The sequence below is a fragment of the Equus caballus genome, chromosome 27, assembly GCF_041296265.1.
Source record: "Equus caballus isolate H_3958 breed thoroughbred chromosome 27, TB-T2T, whole genome shotgun sequence".
Classification (NCBI taxonomy): domain Eukaryota; kingdom Metazoa; phylum Chordata; class Mammalia; order Perissodactyla; family Equidae; genus Equus; species Equus caballus.
In genome coordinates, this window is record NC_091710.1 from 54,787,058 (window position 1) to 54,806,187 (window position 19,130).

At 39.0% G+C, this 19,130-nt stretch overlaps 1 protein-coding gene across 2 annotated transcripts in view; it reads left to right on the top strand.

Moving 5' to 3' along the window:
• The window catches only part of CSMD1 (CUB and Sushi multiple domains 1), a 1,833,881-nt gene that overhangs the window by 1,498,482 nt on the left and 316,269 nt on the right, over positions 1-19,130 (top strand). For both annotated transcript variants that reach the window (XM_023630572.2, XM_023630573.2), the window contains exon 23: positions 2,253-2,409. In XM_023630572.2, coding sequence (XP_023486340.1) covers positions 2,253-2,409 — 157 coding nt within the window. The remainder of the gene's footprint in view (positions 1-2,252; positions 2,410-19,130) is intronic.

The following is a 19,130-nucleotide window of genomic DNA, read 5'->3' on the forward strand; positions in this document are numbered from 1 at the left end:
TACAACTAGGAGGTGTTGTGCTGGACTAAACAAGCTTGTGACTAATTTGATCAGAATTGAAAATCAAGTATTCCGACTTCCAATACTATCTGGGGTGTCATTTGTGATAAGTACAAAACTTGAATCCAGATTTTCAACATGAGAGAGCTGACAAAATAAGGCACTTCATTGGCTGGTTACTTCTTCATTTGGAGATGTTTCTGTCAAGCACAGTGTTGATTGCCGGTGATGAAGAGAAACAAGACAGAAATACTGTTCTGGAGAAGCTTATCATTCAGTATTTTAAAGTTCCTGTTTTTTTTTCTTTTTGGTGATGAAGATTGGCCCTGAGCTAACATCTGTTGCCAATCTTCCTCTCTTTTGTATGTGGGATGATGCCACAACAGTGTCTTGATTAGTGCTGTGTAGGTCCATGCCTGAGATCTGAACCCGTGAAACCTGGGCTGCCGAAGTGGAATACACAAACTTAAGCACTATGCCACCAGACTGGCCCTCAACGGTTCATCTTCAGTGGTTGTAGTTATGAGCATACTGTGAACTAGGGGCCGTTCACAGGATCTACTCAATCTCTGTGATGCCCTCAGTCGACTGCTTGTTAGGAAGCCAGGACTGGTAGAGTTGACTGTTGACAATGCTCCAGAACTTTAGGAGTGAACTTCAGGGTCTGCTTACTTGTTTTCATGCCTCTCATGTCCGTGGACTTCTATAAATTACAGAGAATTCCATGGCATGGAATTGACATGACCCAACACCTTTCTGGAGAGGCCTGGAGAATTTCTTTTTGATTCCTCTTGACTTGAAATTCTTTATTCTTTGAGTGACAGAAGGCTCCTTATGTCTAATGAATTCATATATTAAGCCAAATAGTGATTTTTCAACAATAGCCCGTTTCTAGCTTCTTGTGAAGAGTTACACGGTATTTGATTCTACTGCTCGAGCGTATGCTTATGTAATTGAAATGAAATAAAATAATGACCCATAAAATTAATTTTTCTGATGTGTTGTCTCCTTTTTGGAGTATCTGTGTCTGTGTATCTCAGTCTAGCAGCATATATGGTTTATACGTTTACTAGAAGAGAGATGAGAGAAGAAGGGTAAACATCAATCTGTGAGAGAAGGAAGACAAGTGGGGGAAATACGCAGACATGGAGGAAGCTCCTGAGGACTTGGATAACCTTTATTTAATTAAGATATGCATGTTTTTAATATAAAGTAAAATTTTTATTATCTCTTCCAAAAAGCCCTTATCCATACCAATGTTTCCCTACAATGAGCCATTGGAATGGTTCACAGAGGCAAATGGGTGAACCGTTCCCACTGAGCATTCTCTTCTTAGTTTCCTGGGGATGTGAGGGGTCCTAACGCTGAATTCTACCAGAACGTGAATGCCGTTCATTCTGGCACGAGCAGAAAAGTATTCCATGGGCTATCTCCCAGTGCCCATGCCCTAAAACAGACACAATCCCCACTCAGGAAACGTGGTTGCCACCCCCCTGTTCCGAGTGTGTTCTACCTCAGTGAAACTCAGGGGTCATCGCTGAACCCCCCTCTCCCTTACCCCTGACCCTGACGTCTGCTCAAAACCAACCTCTGTCTGCTTCACCTTCCAAACACTTGCTGTATCCACTCAGGCTTTATAACCACCTAGGAAGATAAAGTCAAATACAAAGTATTTTAGGGCAGGATGACTCATCTCTCTGATATTATTACATGATGCAATTCTTTTATTACAACTAATAAAAGACTAAAGTCACATCAGGCTCAAAGACTAGAAAATGTGACAAGATTTCAGCACATTGTCTTTTCACGTAATACGTTCGGACAGAGAAGAATGAGATACCCTATTACTTATAGGATAGCTCAGAGAAGACATTTGTGACTGAAATATTTTACATCCTTTCCACCTTTATAAGCGGATTATGAGAAAGGGAAAAAGGTAGATAAGGGAATCTGGAAATGCAGAGAAATGTTTATTTAACTTTCAATAAACTCAGAAAGAGCTCTCAAAGTGATGAATGGGAAATGATCTGAACACAAATGGAATCTTTTTATCTTTAATGTTAATGGTAAAGATAGCACTTAAAGAAAAAAGATTGTTTAGCATCGTCATCCATCCAGCTTTCTATGAACTGTATCACTTTTTAAAGCACTGTAAGAAATCACATCTTTGAAGATTTGAATGTCTTGTTGAAATTGCTGCCATAAAAACACAATGAAGCAATAGGCGGACTCATGCTGTGAATTCTCTTTAGGTGTATGATGGCAAAGAGAGTTCATCACGCCCATTGGGGGCCTTCACTAAAAATGAACTGATGGGGCTGATCCTAAACAGCACTTCAAATCACCTGTGGCTAGAATTCAACACCAATGGATCTGACACCGAACAAGGCTTCCAGCTCACCTACACGAGTAAGTAGCGTATGACTTAATCATTTCACTTCATGTTCTATTTTCTCAGGATATAGCTGTTCCTTAGTGATATGTTACATTTTAAATATAAATTTTTTTTCTGGCCTCCTTACTGTGTTTTGGATTGCTATTTAATTCTGTACGCTGTTGACCAGGCAGTAAATTCACACACATTACCGGAAGCAAGTTTGAAGTTTATCTATTTAGAAGTATTAGTATTTTCATAATAAAGTGTCTGTACTTGAAAAGAAAATATCATGACCTTTAAGAGCTTCTGGGCTTAAAAATATTGAACGTGATATTGTGCACATAAACAAAAATTGTTATACATATACATGAAAGATTTAGAATGAATGTTTGGTATAATTAATAGTAATAGTCTTTGAATGCCTACCACACATCAATACTTTTCTGTTATATCTATGTATCTTTCTGTACATCTATTAGATTCTATACTTTATAAAATATATATTACATATATGTAATAAATATATGCAATTATACAAATATATGAATGCATACATGCACATACACACAGGTACTGTTATGTGTGAGTATATATATGTGTGTATGTATATATATGTAAAACAACTCTATGTAGTAGGCTCTTTCTTGTCACCACTAATTTCCTAATGAGAAAACTAACCACAGGTAATTTGAGTATTTGTCCAAGATACCAGCTACGTGAACTGTTAGAGCTCGGATTTGATCTGTAGCTCACAGTTTTCAGCAGTGTTCTATAGTGCTCCCCCATTAATATAAATCAATATGGAAAATGGAAATTATTTTTAAGATGAATGTGAAGAAGACAAAGGAGGATAAAAAATAAAGGAGGAGAAGAATTTGTACTTTCAAAAAAAGAAGTTTGTGATATAATAACTATTTTCAACATTTTTAGTTCCATACAAGTAAAGTAGAAAATGTAGCTATTTGGTGTACATAGCCAATTAAAAAATTAAGTAATCAGATAAATAAAATGCTTAAAATATACAAAATAGTTTAATCCTTCACCAATCTGATGCTTAAAAATCTTTGTGGCATCAAATACCGTGACATAGGAAGTTAACAGTTTTGTATGTTTGAGCATGAAAGTATGTTGATGATCATCAAGACTGATTCCTGTACTTGACAGATGAGCAAATGAAGGCTTGGAAAAGATGATAATTATTCCAGACACAGAACTAATCCAGGTGTCTAAAAGGAAGATTAATTGCCTCAAATCTTTCTTGGTTGGTGAAATTACAGTTGAAGATTTGTAAGACTTTGGGCAAAAATAGAGCTAGAGTAGCTTTCATCCTGAGAAAACCAATGTTTCACTTTTAGGAAAATAACCTTTTAAAAGGCTCCGTTAATATAAAACATATTCATTGTATTGCATGCCAAATATATTAGTCACAATGGACATTATAAAATTAATTTATAATTATATTTTTTCTTTATTAGAATTCCACTTTTCAGGATTTCATTCTCAAACAAGTTCCAAAGAGTTCTTGTAAAACCATTTTGCTTTGCTTGCAGATAGTCTATTGTGATCTCTGTGCATCTGCTTCAGTTTCTCCACCAGAATACTCCTCATCTTTTGTTTTGTTACTTGGATGTGTTAATCCCCACTTCCTAGCTCTTACACCAGTCTTAAAGTCCCAGAGGAATGTGGCTACTTGGGAAGGAAAGCTGTTTGAAAACCCTTTAGGTAACTTTCTGTGTTTATTATAACTAAGGAGAAATTCCTGGACACCTGGGTTGTTCCTCCACTTCTCTTGTTGCTTTAGCTCATCTGACAAATCTTGCCTCCTACTGTGATTTGTTGGCAAAAAGGAGGAAGCATTGGCCTTGTGCTTCCCTTTCTCCTATGTGCATCCCTACGCCTCATCCTTAATACTGCCCCAAGTCTGGGGGTTACAGAGCTCAGCATTGTCTCTCCCACAGCTGCTTCATAGAAAACTTATCATGCTGAGCTTCTACTTTATTTCTCATTGTTGTCCCAACCTTAGTAACTGCTGCCTGTTCTCCCTCCAACTATTTCCAACTAGTGTAATTCTTGATTTATGAACACTTGCTCCTATATTCTCATGGTTGTGCAAAAGATATTCAGAAGGAAATTCATGCTTATGGTTCTGGATTTATTATTGAGGAGGAGGTTACTGAACTGTTTCCAGAACTTCAACTCCCCTCTTATTGTCCAAATAACAGTTGAGAAGCATTCTCTAAAATCTCTGTATTCTCTAAGAATACGTAATTGGATTGAAATTACAGACTGTGGGCTTCCTCATCCTTCCCTCATCAAGAGTTGTTTCTTCCATGTGCTTCCTCAGCCTCAATTAGACCCCACGTGGCTGTGGTAGCTCTATGTTTCTCCATGGCGTCCAGCAGCACTTTGGGACATTTTACTGCCCCTCCTATTTCTCTGAGTAACTTTAAGAAAGCTTGAATCTGAGGATCTACTTATGGGCACTTTCCAATTATATGGACATTATTATTTGCATGGAAGTGCAAACTTTCTAAAAACAAGAGAAAGGTATATTGGCAATAATTGGTATTTAGCTCTTACTATCATCAATCTGACAAGAGTAATTATCTTTTTTGCCTGTTTTCCCTCTTTGATTCCATCTCCCAAAATGCACACGCTCCCTGGGCACAAGTCTTGTTTGCAAGATTGCCCTAGAGCTGAAACAAACTGCCAGATGGGAAAAGATATTTGTAATACAGAATTGATGGCACTGATAGCTATATTATCAAAATATTATTAACTTCACATTAAATTCTGAGGTTTAAACACTAACTAATTAAGTTTAAGAAATTCCAAGATCCCATAATGTGATTAAATACCTGATTCAAATATTCATCCCTAAAATATGCTTTGAAAATAATGAATGCTTATAAAATGTTTCGAGCAAATTATTTAAGTTTAAGACTATGTGAAGACACTTTTCGACTAACTGCTTTCAAAAGACTTTTGTAATTTCCTCTTACTAGTTAACTGTATTACTTCAGGAAACATTCGTATTTAAACGTTTAGGATCTGTAATTAACCTACACACATGAGTGGAATACAAAATATCAACAGGGAGCAAATATATACCTTAATAAGCATCCTAAAATTTTTGAAATGAATGAAATTTTGAATTTTTGAAATTTACAAATAATATTCTTATGTCCTTTAATATTTGCAGCCTACTCTTGCATGCTTTCTAATTTTACCATCTTGGCAATGCTGGGTCTTGGTAAGCAGCTCCTCTTTATTCTTCAGAGGTTAGAAACGCCTCTTTAAGTGTTTCAGTAGTTTGTTGAAGCTTTCACCTCCTGGAGTGCTGCAGCCAGCAAGAAATCCAGGTGTTCTAACTGAAGCCAGGAACTGCTGATGAACTTATTTTTAAATATTTTCGATGATCTTACTTTGATGAGTACCACATATATTGACTGATGCATGTGTAAAGGCACTGACAAGGAAGAAAAGCCAGGCGTCTCTGGCACAAGTTCGAATAGATATATTAATAGGCATTTATTAAGTAACAATTAGTTTCTGAATAATAGGTTCAGGCAATGTAGAACTGAAAAAGTTTACCTCTGTGAAAAAACACCGCTTTTTGTTACAGGTTTGTCTCTAGTCATAACAGATGATAGCCTTCTGATTCTATAAAGATGTCGAATGAAAGCACACGGCATAAGCTCTTTGAGATCAGGGACAACGGGTGTTCGTTTTCTTAGTCCCCTCTGCACCTCGCACAGATGTCTCATCTGTAATATAAAAGCTTAGATGGGATGGCTGTTATTCAAGCTTATTCTACAGAGCACTAAGATTCCATAGAGCTGGCCCAGGGCAATAAGAGTTTTGCTTTATTTAACATAATCCTTTTTGTTTTGCTTTCTGCTAGTGATTCTAAAGCTCTTCAAATATCAGGAAAAATCATATTGACAATGGATTACTATGTTTTCTAAATATTTCAGCAAACATTTTTAAAGAAAAGGAGTTCTGAGAATTTAAAAAAATCCTATATTGAATTCAGAATTCTTTAAAAATATGTTGACTTTTTTAGAGTTCCACAAGAATATTCCCAGAATAGTCATTCTTCAGAAACAGTTTACCACAGGATGTATGGGAGAATTTGGGAACAAAACAGGCTTTCTGGATTGTGTACTCTTAGTTATTTAAATAGGGAGAAACAAACCAACCCTCCGTCACAATTCAACGAGAAATTCTTGCTACCTAGAGATGTAGTAAAAGAAGTGTAGCTTAGACAAGCATCTCTGGGCTGTCTCGGTGGAACCTCTTTTTGATTAATCGATGACTGTACCTGTGTCACCTGTGTCCTGAATGATTAGCACTCTACTGAAACAGACAAGGCAAAAGCCATGGTTCCTGTTTGCAAATAAATGGCTTAGGATGGTAAAATTTAGCACTTGTGAAAATTGGTCAATAGAACTGTGACTCTATAATTGTATTCTGAACTATGGGATGGATCTGTAGATGTGGTTGTGGGAGTCAGTTCATGGCCCTGATTCACATTGACCGATATGTGTGACCCCTAACATAGATCATCTTTGTTGAATTTGACCCTTCATGTATTGTGATATTTGACCCTTAATACATTTCATCTTCACATGAGTTTGTTCTTTTTCCCCAAATAAACTATAGCTCCTTGATGGTAATATGTGTATCTTGTGCCCTAATATTTAGAAATATGTGTATACATTTCTAAAAATATGTATATATCTAATGATGAAACCTAAAATTTTGCAGAAAAATGAGAAATCATTGAAAGCTAAAATAATCATAGAAGCCTCGAGAATTTTCTTTCCTTACTTCTAGATGCCCTTTGTCTCATTGCTCAAGATTGAATCCAACTGCAAGATCCTATATAAAACCTGCACTGCTGCCCAACATCCTGGAGCAGAATTGCCTGCTCCTTCTTCTGTGTCCCTGGAACCTCTTACATTTCGTCTCTACACCTTTTATTTTCACCAATAAAACGTGAGGTCCTCAAGAGGAGGAATCTTAATTTGATCAACTACGTATCACCTACACAAACACTTAATAAATGATAATTAACTGAGCTGACCTAGAATTTACATGGAAGGAGACAGACTTGTATAGATGTGGAAAGTTGAATATGATCTTTCAGCTCCTGAGATAATGAATGTGAAAGTCTGAATTGAATGGAAGATGCACAATGAGGAGAAAAAGAAAAACCAAAATTAGCTTCGGCAGCCTGATTATGGAAGGCTTTAAAAGCTAGACAGCAGTCATTACTGTTCAACATTAAGGCAGAGTCATTAATAGTATTTGAGGAATGAAATTGCATGGAAATCTGAGATTTAAAGAATGGCAAACCAACAATGGTATAAACACCAGTTCTTAGAGGATTACAATGATTCCAAATGGCTGTTTGTGTGATATCCGCCACCCACAAGTGACTTGAGAGTAAGGGAGAAAGACTTCTTGCTGACTTTCAATAACACATAATCAGACAGAGCAGAAGTGCTTAGTCATTATTACTCATAAAAGGAATAGTCAGAATGAATATAATATATATATCTTAAAAAAAAATCAACGTATGTCTTGGGAGGGTGGTGTGCGGTAGTCAGTAGTCGTGGAACAACAAATAGAGAGACCTTGAAAATGGAAGCCTTTCAGTGACCACCCAAGATGTATCTGGCAAAGAAACTAAGCAAGAAGATGCTGTAATCCAATCCCACTGGGAAAATCAGTGCTCTCATGGGGGTGAATTAATTAGACTGACTTCCTTTTAAGTTTATTGGCCTTATTTAATTAACTTCCCTTGCTCTGATTCCATGGTTACCAGGCAATATTCTCATTGTGATTGTGGTGTCACTGTGGCTCTCCCAATAGAAAGAGAGTGATTTATTCGTGTTGACCTAGGGATTCTGGTACATGGACTGACTCCATTCATTTTTTAAATTAGAAAACTGGCATTCCAGCATTATATTTAAGTCGCATGACCCCTCCATGAGATGAATCTATTTGGGGTACGCTGTCAGAACCAGCATCTGATCCTAGAAAACCTTCCTTTTGAGAGGCAGGCTGCTAGCTTTCTTGGGGCGAGCCGTCCCCCTGGCTGTTTCAAGCCTCCTGTTTTTGTTTCAGACTTTGGAGTCTAGACCACAGAGTGAGGAACCCACAGTCAGAGACATCTCTAAAATGTTGAAGAAAGAGAAGCTTGATGTGAAGGGCTTTTGGGAATAGACAAGGAGGAACAGATGGGTACAAAAGCCATTTCAAAAAAATGGTAAGAGGCTGGAGGTGAATAAGCAGATCTGCAGGACAGAGCTGCTAGCAATCCATATGGCCCTTTTTATGCCAATTAGTTCTAAGAGGGGGGAAAAAAAAGTCATTACTCTAGAAATTCACTGCCCTCAGAGCACATTCTACATGATTGCACTGGAGAGCACTGAGAACGAATAAACCACAAAGCTGAGAACTGGGAGACAGGCCCACCCTCTGAGTCTACATAATTTGAGGATGACAGTGTTTAATTTGGGGAGAGGGAAATAGGAACATTCACGGGTCTTTCCTATCCTGCCCTATGACCAAATCTCTCATGGCTGGTTCATTTCCGTTCTTCAGGGTCCTAAAATTGCTTGCCCTGCCCCTTACCCAAATTATCTGTTTAAGATCCCTAGAGAGAAATCTTGAAGTCCCCCTCCACCTGCAATCTGAAATAAAAGAATGAGCCCATAGCTGATTGCCCATTTCTACAAAATGGCCCATCCATTCATGGCATCTTTGATTGTAGCCCCTTATTCATTTTGTTTGCTGAAGTCGAAGGGGAGGTGGGGTGATTTGGGATTGACGACCAATTCTGAACAAACTACAACATATTCTACAGCCAGGAAAATTAGAGCCCAGAGCTGTGGGCTTATGCAGCTGTCATTGAGATTTTATTAATATGCTGATAGAATTAAAATGACAGCAACATTAAATACACTGTTATAAATGAGAGAACGACTCCCGTGTGAATACATTCTCAAGGCCAATAATGAAATACTAAGCATTGTCACCTTCTAGCTTCAAAACAAGTCAGAAATATTGCAGGCATGCAGTATACACAGCCACCGTGCACAATCAATTACTGAAAACAAACCTGAAGGTGAAGAATAGGAGAAGTCAGAAGCTATGATATGAAGTCCTTGAAATCCTGGATTGATAACAAGTGCTAATTCTTTATCGGATTGGTTGACATCCTGAACAGGTTGATGTAATCTTCTTTGGATGTTCCCCCTCCTGCCCGTCTCCACCTCCTGATGTCAGGAGTCACTCTGCCTATTTCATTTTTTTTCCAACTTTGTTGAGACATAATTGGTATATAGCATTGTGTAAGTTTAAGATGCCCATTGTGATGATCTGATACATATATATATTGCAAAATGATCACCACAGTAAGGCTGATTGACACTTCCATCACTGCACACAATTACTTGTGTGTGTGTAGTGAGATCTGTCTATTTCTCCTAAGAATTCTTCTGATCTCATTACCTTCCTGACTATGAATGAGATTTAAGTACACAATGACATGTTCATTTTATAACTGATTCCTCTCTTTTTTTGACAACTAGGTTTTGGAAATTCTATACAAGATAAGCGGCAGTTCTCAAGTGCAATTTCTAGAATCTAATTTTATAAATAATAGACGTTCACAGATTTTCCAAACATTCTTGGTTGTAACATGTATAAGTGTTACTGCTTTAGGGTAAAATCAGAATATTATTCAAAGAACAGTGTTCATCGAATTCTCTGCTTGGGTGTCTCCTCATTGATAGAGTTTCGAGGTCAATTTGTAAATACAGGTTTATGGAGCAAGAAGTTGTTCTCAAATAGCCATTGATTCAGCAGAGAAAACTGCTGGGAAAAAAATGTGAATAGTATCATTTGTTCCTTCCATAGTTAGCTAGTTGGTCATTTCATAAAGTTGTTTTAAAATAATAGGCAATTCTTTTGTGTATTAGTTTTCTATTGCTGTGTCATGAATTTTCACAAACTTAAGGGCCTAAAACAGCACATACTCATTACTCACGGTTTCTGTGGGTCAGGGGTCTGGGTGTGGCCCAGCTGCGTCCTCCCAGGTCTGGTGAGGACACAATCAAGGTGTCAGCTGGGGTCTTGGTCTTGTCTGAAGCTGGATATCCCCTTTCAGGCTCATGTGGCTGTAGGAACTCAGGTCCTCTTGGAGGGAGACTGAGGTCCCCATCCTGGAGTTCCTAAGGCAGGGCCCATCCCCGTGGTATGCTTCTTCAAAGCCAACAGAGAGCTCCTCCCACTTGAAAGACTCAGTCCTTCCTTTAAGGGCCTTCTTCTGATGAAGCCAGGCTCACCCAGGATCCCCTCTGTCTATTCCAACTCATCATCAGCTGATTTGTGGCCTTCCTTACAGCCGCAGCATTCACTCACCTCTGCTTTATTTGATGGCCCAGAAGTAAGTCACACTCAAGGAGAGAGAGATTATATGGGGTGTCAAATCCAGGAAGTGGGGGTCATTGGGGTCACATGAGAATCTGTCACATTATCCTACTTATGAATGTTGTTGTCTTAATTCCCTTTTAGATAATTCCATTTTAAAAGATGAAGATTGTGTGTGTGCACATACACACACACACACATAGTTGCAGATACAAAGTAGACTTTTAACAAACAAAACATATAACTGAATTGTTTACATGTCCTTTTAAATTTTCAATTTAAATGAATATTTCAGTTCGTACTTAATGCACCTACTGTCTGCAAATAAAACAGCTTGCAGTCTCTTTCTGTGTTGTCATAGATACAGTTTCTGTTTTCTTGGTACCCAGATCTCTCCAAAGCAGGCACCTGTGGATGTTGGTCAGTCTTTCTGGGTCCCCGCTCTGCTCCTCCCACCCTGAGCAGGCCTCTCCTGGACAGACTCCCCAAGTTGCCTTGAAGGTGTGTGAGGAACCCCAGCCAGTCCTTACAGGACCTACCTTCCCTTCTCTCTGACTAGAAGGAAGAGGCACAAAGAGAGTCAGATTCTAATATAAAGCAAGAGGATGGAAGGAATTTGTCACCAGTGTTGAATCTTAGAAATGACCTTTTAAGGTAAAGTCAGTTTTTTGGCAGAGTCTTGGAATTACTTTAGCTCCCCTGTGACCATTATCCGATGGGCCCGCAGAGAGAGGCATCCTTGCGTTTCCTCCACCTTCTTATGCACCTGCTCTCTGTGTGCATCCCAAACCCTCTCCAGGATTCTGTGTCTGACAGTGCTCTTCCTCAGTTTCCACGTGTTGCATGTATGATTCCCACACTTTGGAGTCCTTCCCCAAACCCCAGCCCCCTTGGTGGGGCCCTGGCCACTTTCTGGCTCATCATTTCCTTCTCTTGCCAGGCTGGATCCTGTCACACTGCCTGGGGGTGATGAGTAAGCCGGCTGTGAATGGTCTGCTTGTCCAGCATCCAGCATCACTCACCTTGCTTGCTTGAAGCATCTCTTGCAGAGTTCACTTCTGCTGTCAAGGACTGCCTACTTGGTCAAACCTCTTTTCTAATTGATGATTGCCTGGGGAAAAAAATCCCGTTTTAGGGGCCAGCCAGGTGGCATAGTGGCTAAGATCATGTACTCTACTTTAGCAGCCCAGGGTTTGCAGGTTTGGATCCCAGGCACAGACCTACACATTGCTCATCAAGCCATGCTGTGGTGGCATCCCACATACAAAGCAGAGAAGATTGGCACAGATGTCAGCTTAGGGACAATCTTCCTCACCAAAAACACAATAAACGAAGCCCATTTAATGCCTTCTTGAGCACCGACATTTTCTTTCTCCCTAAACCCCGTAATCTTCCACCTCTGTGCCAACAGAGGCGGCTTCTATACTTAGGTGAATTCTTTCAGCCCCAGGTTCTGCCTGATATTATGTTTCTTCTCCTCCTTCTAGCCAATGGTGGTGAAATTCAGGCATATTGTGGAGCTGAGCCCAAGCAAGCTATAATAAATAAGATTTTAGCTATGTTATTTTGAAAGAGTAATATAATGATCTTAAAACTCTTTATGGATATTACTAAGGTTTGATGAATTTTATTCAAAAGATATCATATACATCTAAGTCCACAGTTTAATTCAATTTGGGTTTTTTTCACGTTCTTTATTGATAACCTGGATTAGAAAGGCCAAAGTTTGATCTTCAGTTTTCGTTGCTGTCTTTCTGATTTCACATGACCTTCATCCTCTGTGGCTGTTTTGTGTGTATTGTTCCTCAGCTCTAATATGACTGTGAACATGATAGTATGTTTTCAGGGCCCTCGGACACCCAACACGCTATGCCAGGATATGTCAACTGGAGAGACTTGAGTCAAAACTGATCATTGCTGTGGGCCAAGAAAAATAGGAATGAATTTCACCATAAGTGTTAGGGAGAAGAATCACATGACCATTGGCACATGGTATTTGAAGGAACAGACAGAATTTTGTAAGGTATTGTGGACCAATGTTTGTCAATATGAGGTCACACAAACCCTAGTGGGTGGACAACTCATAAAAGTGATTCAGGGTGCGATGATATTCAGAAGTTGAAGCAGAAGTGTATCAAGCATCGTGTGTCAACGGAAAGCTAGGCAGGGTCCAAGGACAGCCCAGCCCCAGTGGGTGGGGATTTGGGGAGGTCCTGGTAAAAGCTGTGGATGAACCAGAGCCTATGGCTTCAGAACTTAGGTCACAGGTGGTTTATCTAACCAGAGACTCTGACACAGAGGGAAGAAATCCATTTAATTGAAGTGGGGTCCAGAGATGGAACCCATGTTTGGGGAAATTAAGCAGCTTAGATATTGCCTTTGAGTCACAATGATAGACCTAAACTAGTAACAAGAATGACCTCACTGGGAGTCTCAGAAAGTGGACAGATATACTTCCTATGTAAGACGAGGGTAGTTTCTAGAAACCAGGATCTGAATTGGCTTGGGAGGACCCAGTTATGGAGAGAAGATGCATTGGAGCTAGAACTGGTTAAGATATTAGTAATCTCAAGAGTTAAGGTGACCCAGTTAATGGGTCTGGGTCCAGGTGAATTTCCATGGAAGACGTACAGAAGGATGCCTGGCGCATAGAGTGGGCAAGGCAGAGGCACAGAGAAAACCGCACCCGGAGTTAGGGGTTGAAACCCACAAAATTTCCTTGTTTTACAATTTGGTTAAAAGAAAAACTAATAAATAACCTCCAAACATTTAATTCTGACACAGTTGCTTTTTGTTCTTGTCTGAAAATTGTCTCTCTGTGCTCATCTGTTGATGTCTATTCCCAGAAAAATGAGTTGTGCACCTCAACTTTGTTGTTTCCAGGTTGCATTCTTTTTCTTTTGGAGATTACCGTTCAAACAATTCTCCCAGGAATTCTTATCAAATAAAACATGGTGCTTCTCATCTGTGAAGAAAAAAACAAACCTAATTTCTAATAGGTTTCAAACTGATCTTTAAGAAGGGTGTGTCTATTAAGTGAAAAATTAAGTTGTATGCTCAGAATTTATTGTTCTATCAAAAGGACAGTATCATAAAGAGAGAAGACTGTAATGTCAGTGATGTGACAAGCTCTTCACTGCATGCTCTGGGATGGCATTGTTAGAAACTTCTCCCTTCAATACATCAGGACATAGCCATACATTTTTTATAAGCTTACCCCTTCTTATAAGAATTCTGCAAATTGCATTTTTACTCTACTTCTGCAAGAAAAATCAAACCTACAGAATCATGTTTCATAGAACACATTCTTCAAAGTAGAATGACTTTCAATGGAAATACCACAGTGGAAAAGGCAGGCCAGGGAATTCAGATGCAGTAGAGAGGCAGGCTGCTGGAAAGTCCCTAGAGAGAACTCTGTATTTATTGTAAAACAAGATGGACATTTTATAAAGAGGAAAGGCACTCCCATCTCTGGGAATGCCAGACTAAAACCCAGTCTTCAGTCCCCAGTGCAAGCCTACAATTCATGGTTTGCATTAGAAAGTTTTATTTTTATGTGCACACTTTTAGATAAACACCAAAATCCATGCTTAATTACTGTAAAACATCATTAAGAAGATAACTTACGCCAAACATGATAACATGTTTAAGAAGGGAGGCTTGGGGTAAATCTGTGCAGAGCCACTGCTCTGAAATGAAACGGCTCCGACCTCAGGCTGCCCCAAGGTGAGGCTGCAGCTGAAACAGGACATAAATCTCCATCCAGTTCCCAGAGGGAGGAAAGGGCAAAGCATTCCCATAACCGTTTTAAGAAAGGAAAGCGACACGAGGTGATGCTTAGTTGATTTACTCAATGTCACAAGCAAAGGAGAAGTAGAGATGGGTGGATAATCCAGATCTGTCACCTTCTAATTGGACGTTTTGTCATCTTTCTCCCTTACTGACATGTATAGCATCTCCAAGACTAAAATGTAAGAGTTCACAGTGTTTTAAAAAATTCCAACGACACCGTGATGTGCTTCCCTTCTGTGGCAATGAGAGAATGGCCTAATTAGGACTTTTGGTCACTCTGGTGACCCACATCACCCTCCTCCAAACCCTACAGAAGTCGTTGTGTGCAGGTCACTCTACAAATAGCTTCTACGTAGTTTTGCATCATTTTCCATGAGGTTTAGTTTTATGATTTATTTTTTACTTTCAAATTAATTATTCCTTATATCTTGTGACAGTTTGATAGTTGATACACACTGCTATTTATTTTCAGCTTTCAGAATTAAATATATTGTTGGCCCCTGGTACTTTGAGAAAGACGAAAGGACCCAGACAAGGGTGACATCAATAATTTATATGAGGATTAAACTAAAAGCATATGACTGAAATGTGAGATAAAGTGAAAGCTGACAGATGATATCACCAAATGCTATAAAATCTAACATTTTATGGGAAGAGTGATGACAGAATCTTTTACCGTTATTTCTTAGGGGAAATAAAAAGCAGTAATTATGGTATTAACCAAAGTCACAGATACATTGTTTTTACAAAGGGTCATTCATGAGAAGATAAGATTCTCAGAGACTTATATGCCTTGTCAGAGAGGAAATGGTAGATAACGGATCACAGGTCATTTCATTTCTGATTTTCATATTTCTTGCATGAATTATGGCATTCTTAATGATGCTTTAAAAAGAAAAAAGGCATAAAATCTATTCAGATTCAAAGTTATTATTTTTCTCCACTCCGTGAATTTTGACATTTGGAAGCTATTCAGATCTCTACAACATCATCAAATGAGTTTTTTTTTTTCCAACTAAGTAAACATTTCAGAAAACACTGATATGAAGATAATCACGTCTGTTAAATTCCAATGCAAGGCAATTAGAAAGAGAGATTTGAAAAAATATTAAGGCCGTTGGGAATATTCAGCTTGAAATTTGCAAATACTCTGGAGTGATACACTTAACACCATTCAACAGCAAGTGCCAAGGATGAACACTAGCTGTCATGTATTTTAACTCAATAGTAAAATGTAAGGGGAAGGAAATGCACCTTCTTTGGTCCCTGGAGATTTGGAGTAAGTCTCCTGGCTCTGTCACGAGCCAGCTGTTTGTCTGTCATATCACAGACCATGTTTTTCTTCTGTAAATAAATAGTTGGTTTTGGACACTCTTAGTTCTGAATTTTATTAAATTCGAAAAATCAAAGGATATTTTGTTGAAAGGAGAGTAAAATTTTTCTTACGATGATTTCAAGAATGTTTCCCTTTTTACTCCTTTAACAATTGGGTGAATGAGGCCTTGGGTGTGGAGTTTGAGAGTAGCTGAGAGCAGGGTCAAGGTTTCCGGACTCTGCGACTGTGACTGACGAGGGAAAATGGGGAAGGGTAGATGTGTAGTGGAAGAGAGAAAGATTTTCTTTCTGGATAATGGGGTTTTGATGTCACTTGGTATGGTACTGGGTTTCTAATCTTGCTATGATATGTAACATAGATCATAGATGAGAATGAACTTAGAATTTGCTCATTGGATGTTGTATAGTCTAATTCTGAGGTAATGACAATCAGAACAAGGCAATAGAGGTAAAAGTATAAAGGACAGATTTAAAAACTCTTAATTGACAGGACCCAGTGGTGAATTGCATTGTAAGTGAGGTGAAGAAAGGAATGAACTACGTGATTCTGAGGGTTGAGTTCTGACTGATGAGGGAGATGTCAATGCCATTAAGCTCTTTAGTAAGAACAGTTAAGGCGACTAAATGCAGGAGTCTCAGCATTTCCTAAGACAGGGTTTTTGTTGTTACATTAATCAGAGACATATTTCCTTTGTCCAATGGCAAGCAGAAGGAGCAGGAAAAATGCCTCCCTGGTAGAGTGGAGGTTTTGGGATTCGGTGATGGTAGGTGTGGTCTGCACTTGGGTGGATAACCTGGCCCTCATGCCTGTGGGCTCCTCCGTCAGGAAGTCTGACTGTGATGCAACCACACTTGGAGGTCAGGGGTCCAGAGGATTCCCGACAGCTTTGGTTAGTTTATTGGAACCTGAAGCATTATATGTCTTGCTCAGTAAACATCAGTTGAGGAACCAAAATGACAAAATTCTGGAAGTGGCGTATATGGAATGACTGTCTCATCTGGAAATTTCTAGAGGTTGTAATGCACTTCAGTATGAAATAAGACCTGGATAAATGGGCCTGTGTGGGAGAAGAAATTACTTATCTGTCCTGTTGCATGATAGACTAATTGAAAGAAATGCTAAGAAACTGCTCATTCGTGTATATTATTTCTTTATTAATTTGAATGTTTAGTTATTTAACTGCTATTAAAGTGTAAAAGACAAATTTCCAGACCTAAAGGAATAGAATGATTCCAATAGGAAATATACAGAAATGAATCATTCCTCAAGAAGGGAAGGAAAATTTTCTGCTTCCACTCAGACTCTATTTTTCTGATTTCTGGCTACCAAAAGCTGCTTGACATATTTCTTGTCAGTTAATTTATCATCATCAAACTAAAGTCACTGTGACCTAAATAACACTATTTTGCGTTCTGAATGCTGAAGATTTCTGTATTGAATTTCACATAATAATAATAGTTTCATGGAAAATAATCCATGGAATGTCCATTTTATTATATACATAATGTCATTAAACATTTCCACATAGACATGCAACACGAGCCGATGGGATTCCCTCTGGACAATCGGTTTATTGAGAAATGTGAAACCGTGTAGCTTCCGTTGTAAGTTTGTTAAATAATATTCTTGAATCCATTCTGAAATTTTACTAATTGCCTGTTTCTGATGGAATACTATTTTTAAGTCAGCCCAAATTTTGTAAAAGTCAGAAAGTATTAAAATTTGAAAGGCATGATTTATTTTCGTGATTTTAGTAACACTTGGAAATCATTAGAAGCTTAATAGTTTATTTGAATCAAGGGCGCTTATTAACAAATTGGAAACCTAGTGACATGAATCTATTTCACTGTTTCTATTTTAACTGCCCGACTCACTTAGGTGATGTAATAAACAGAGTATTCGCTATCCTGCTCCCATCTTCAGAGAGGTGAGTTTATAGATGGAGTAATAAACGATATCCATGGGAGAACATCAAAAAATAGAAAACATGCAGCTCATCAGTCATCACATGTTTTGTGGTGGAATTCATAAAAAAGTCAGGGAGTATTCAGGAGGAAGAGCTCAGGAAGCCTCAACAAGAATGGGTTGGACTTGATCTTCAAGGACAGGCATGATTTGGAGGATGTGAGCAATACTGATGCACAATCAGGCAATTAGCCTGGATGAGGGAGACAGCAGTCGGGGACAGGATTGTGACAGGATTGTGACAAGATTGTGACAAGAACGGGCATTCACCTGGGTCTCATAGGCGATCCTGCCAGGAAATCTCTCAGCAGTCAATGGCAGCCACTGGCGTGAGATGAGGCAGGTGTGGACTAAGCAAGTGAAAGTCAGAAAAGAAAGGAGGGGCACGTTGGAGAGAGCACGTAAGGGAGGTTTTGCAAGACGTTGGTGAGTGGGTTCATGGGAACAATGGAGGGAAGGGAGTCAAAGATGATCTCAAGGTGTGGGGAGTGTGGGAGTCTTCGAGATGAGTTGGGAGACGTAACAGTGGTGCCAGTTTTGGAAGGGAGTGAATTCATGGGCTTTGCTTTGTTCACACATTTGTTCGGCTGCCTGCTTTGCTTTCTTCTGCCTTTGGGTTTCTCTACTGAACTCTTCGTGATGCTTAGCACACACAAAGCTTCAGATCACATGTGTAAAATTCCCAATGAACAAGCATTACATCTCAGCACAAGTCCCTTAAGATTGCACCACAGTTCTTAAGTCAGGTGGCTTGCATCATGAGTGTCTGGGAAGCAAGCCGCGTGAGGACGGGCTGGCACTTACAAGTCATAATTAGGCTGACGGATGGCAGTCACTCACGCACGAATTCTTTGAAAGAATGAGATATGGAAAATGGGGACTGGTATTTGTACTCATAGTGCTGTGATATGCCAGCACTGGTCTGGTGGCGGCTGTCACTTCCTGGGAATTAATGAGTTCCCTGGATTGCTTGAGGTGGTGCATTTTGGCATATGGTTTGACAATTACTTTGTATTTATTTGGTGTGGAATACTAAAAGTAACAACATATGAATAATAACAGGAGCAATAAATCCAAGTATTGTTGGTAATCCCTTATATTTATGCAGAATTCACTTATGAAGAGCTCAGTGTATTTTCATAAATCTTTTACTTTTTCTTATAAAAATCTTTACAGTATGAGGGCAGAAAGAAAGAAGCATTAGCATTCACATTG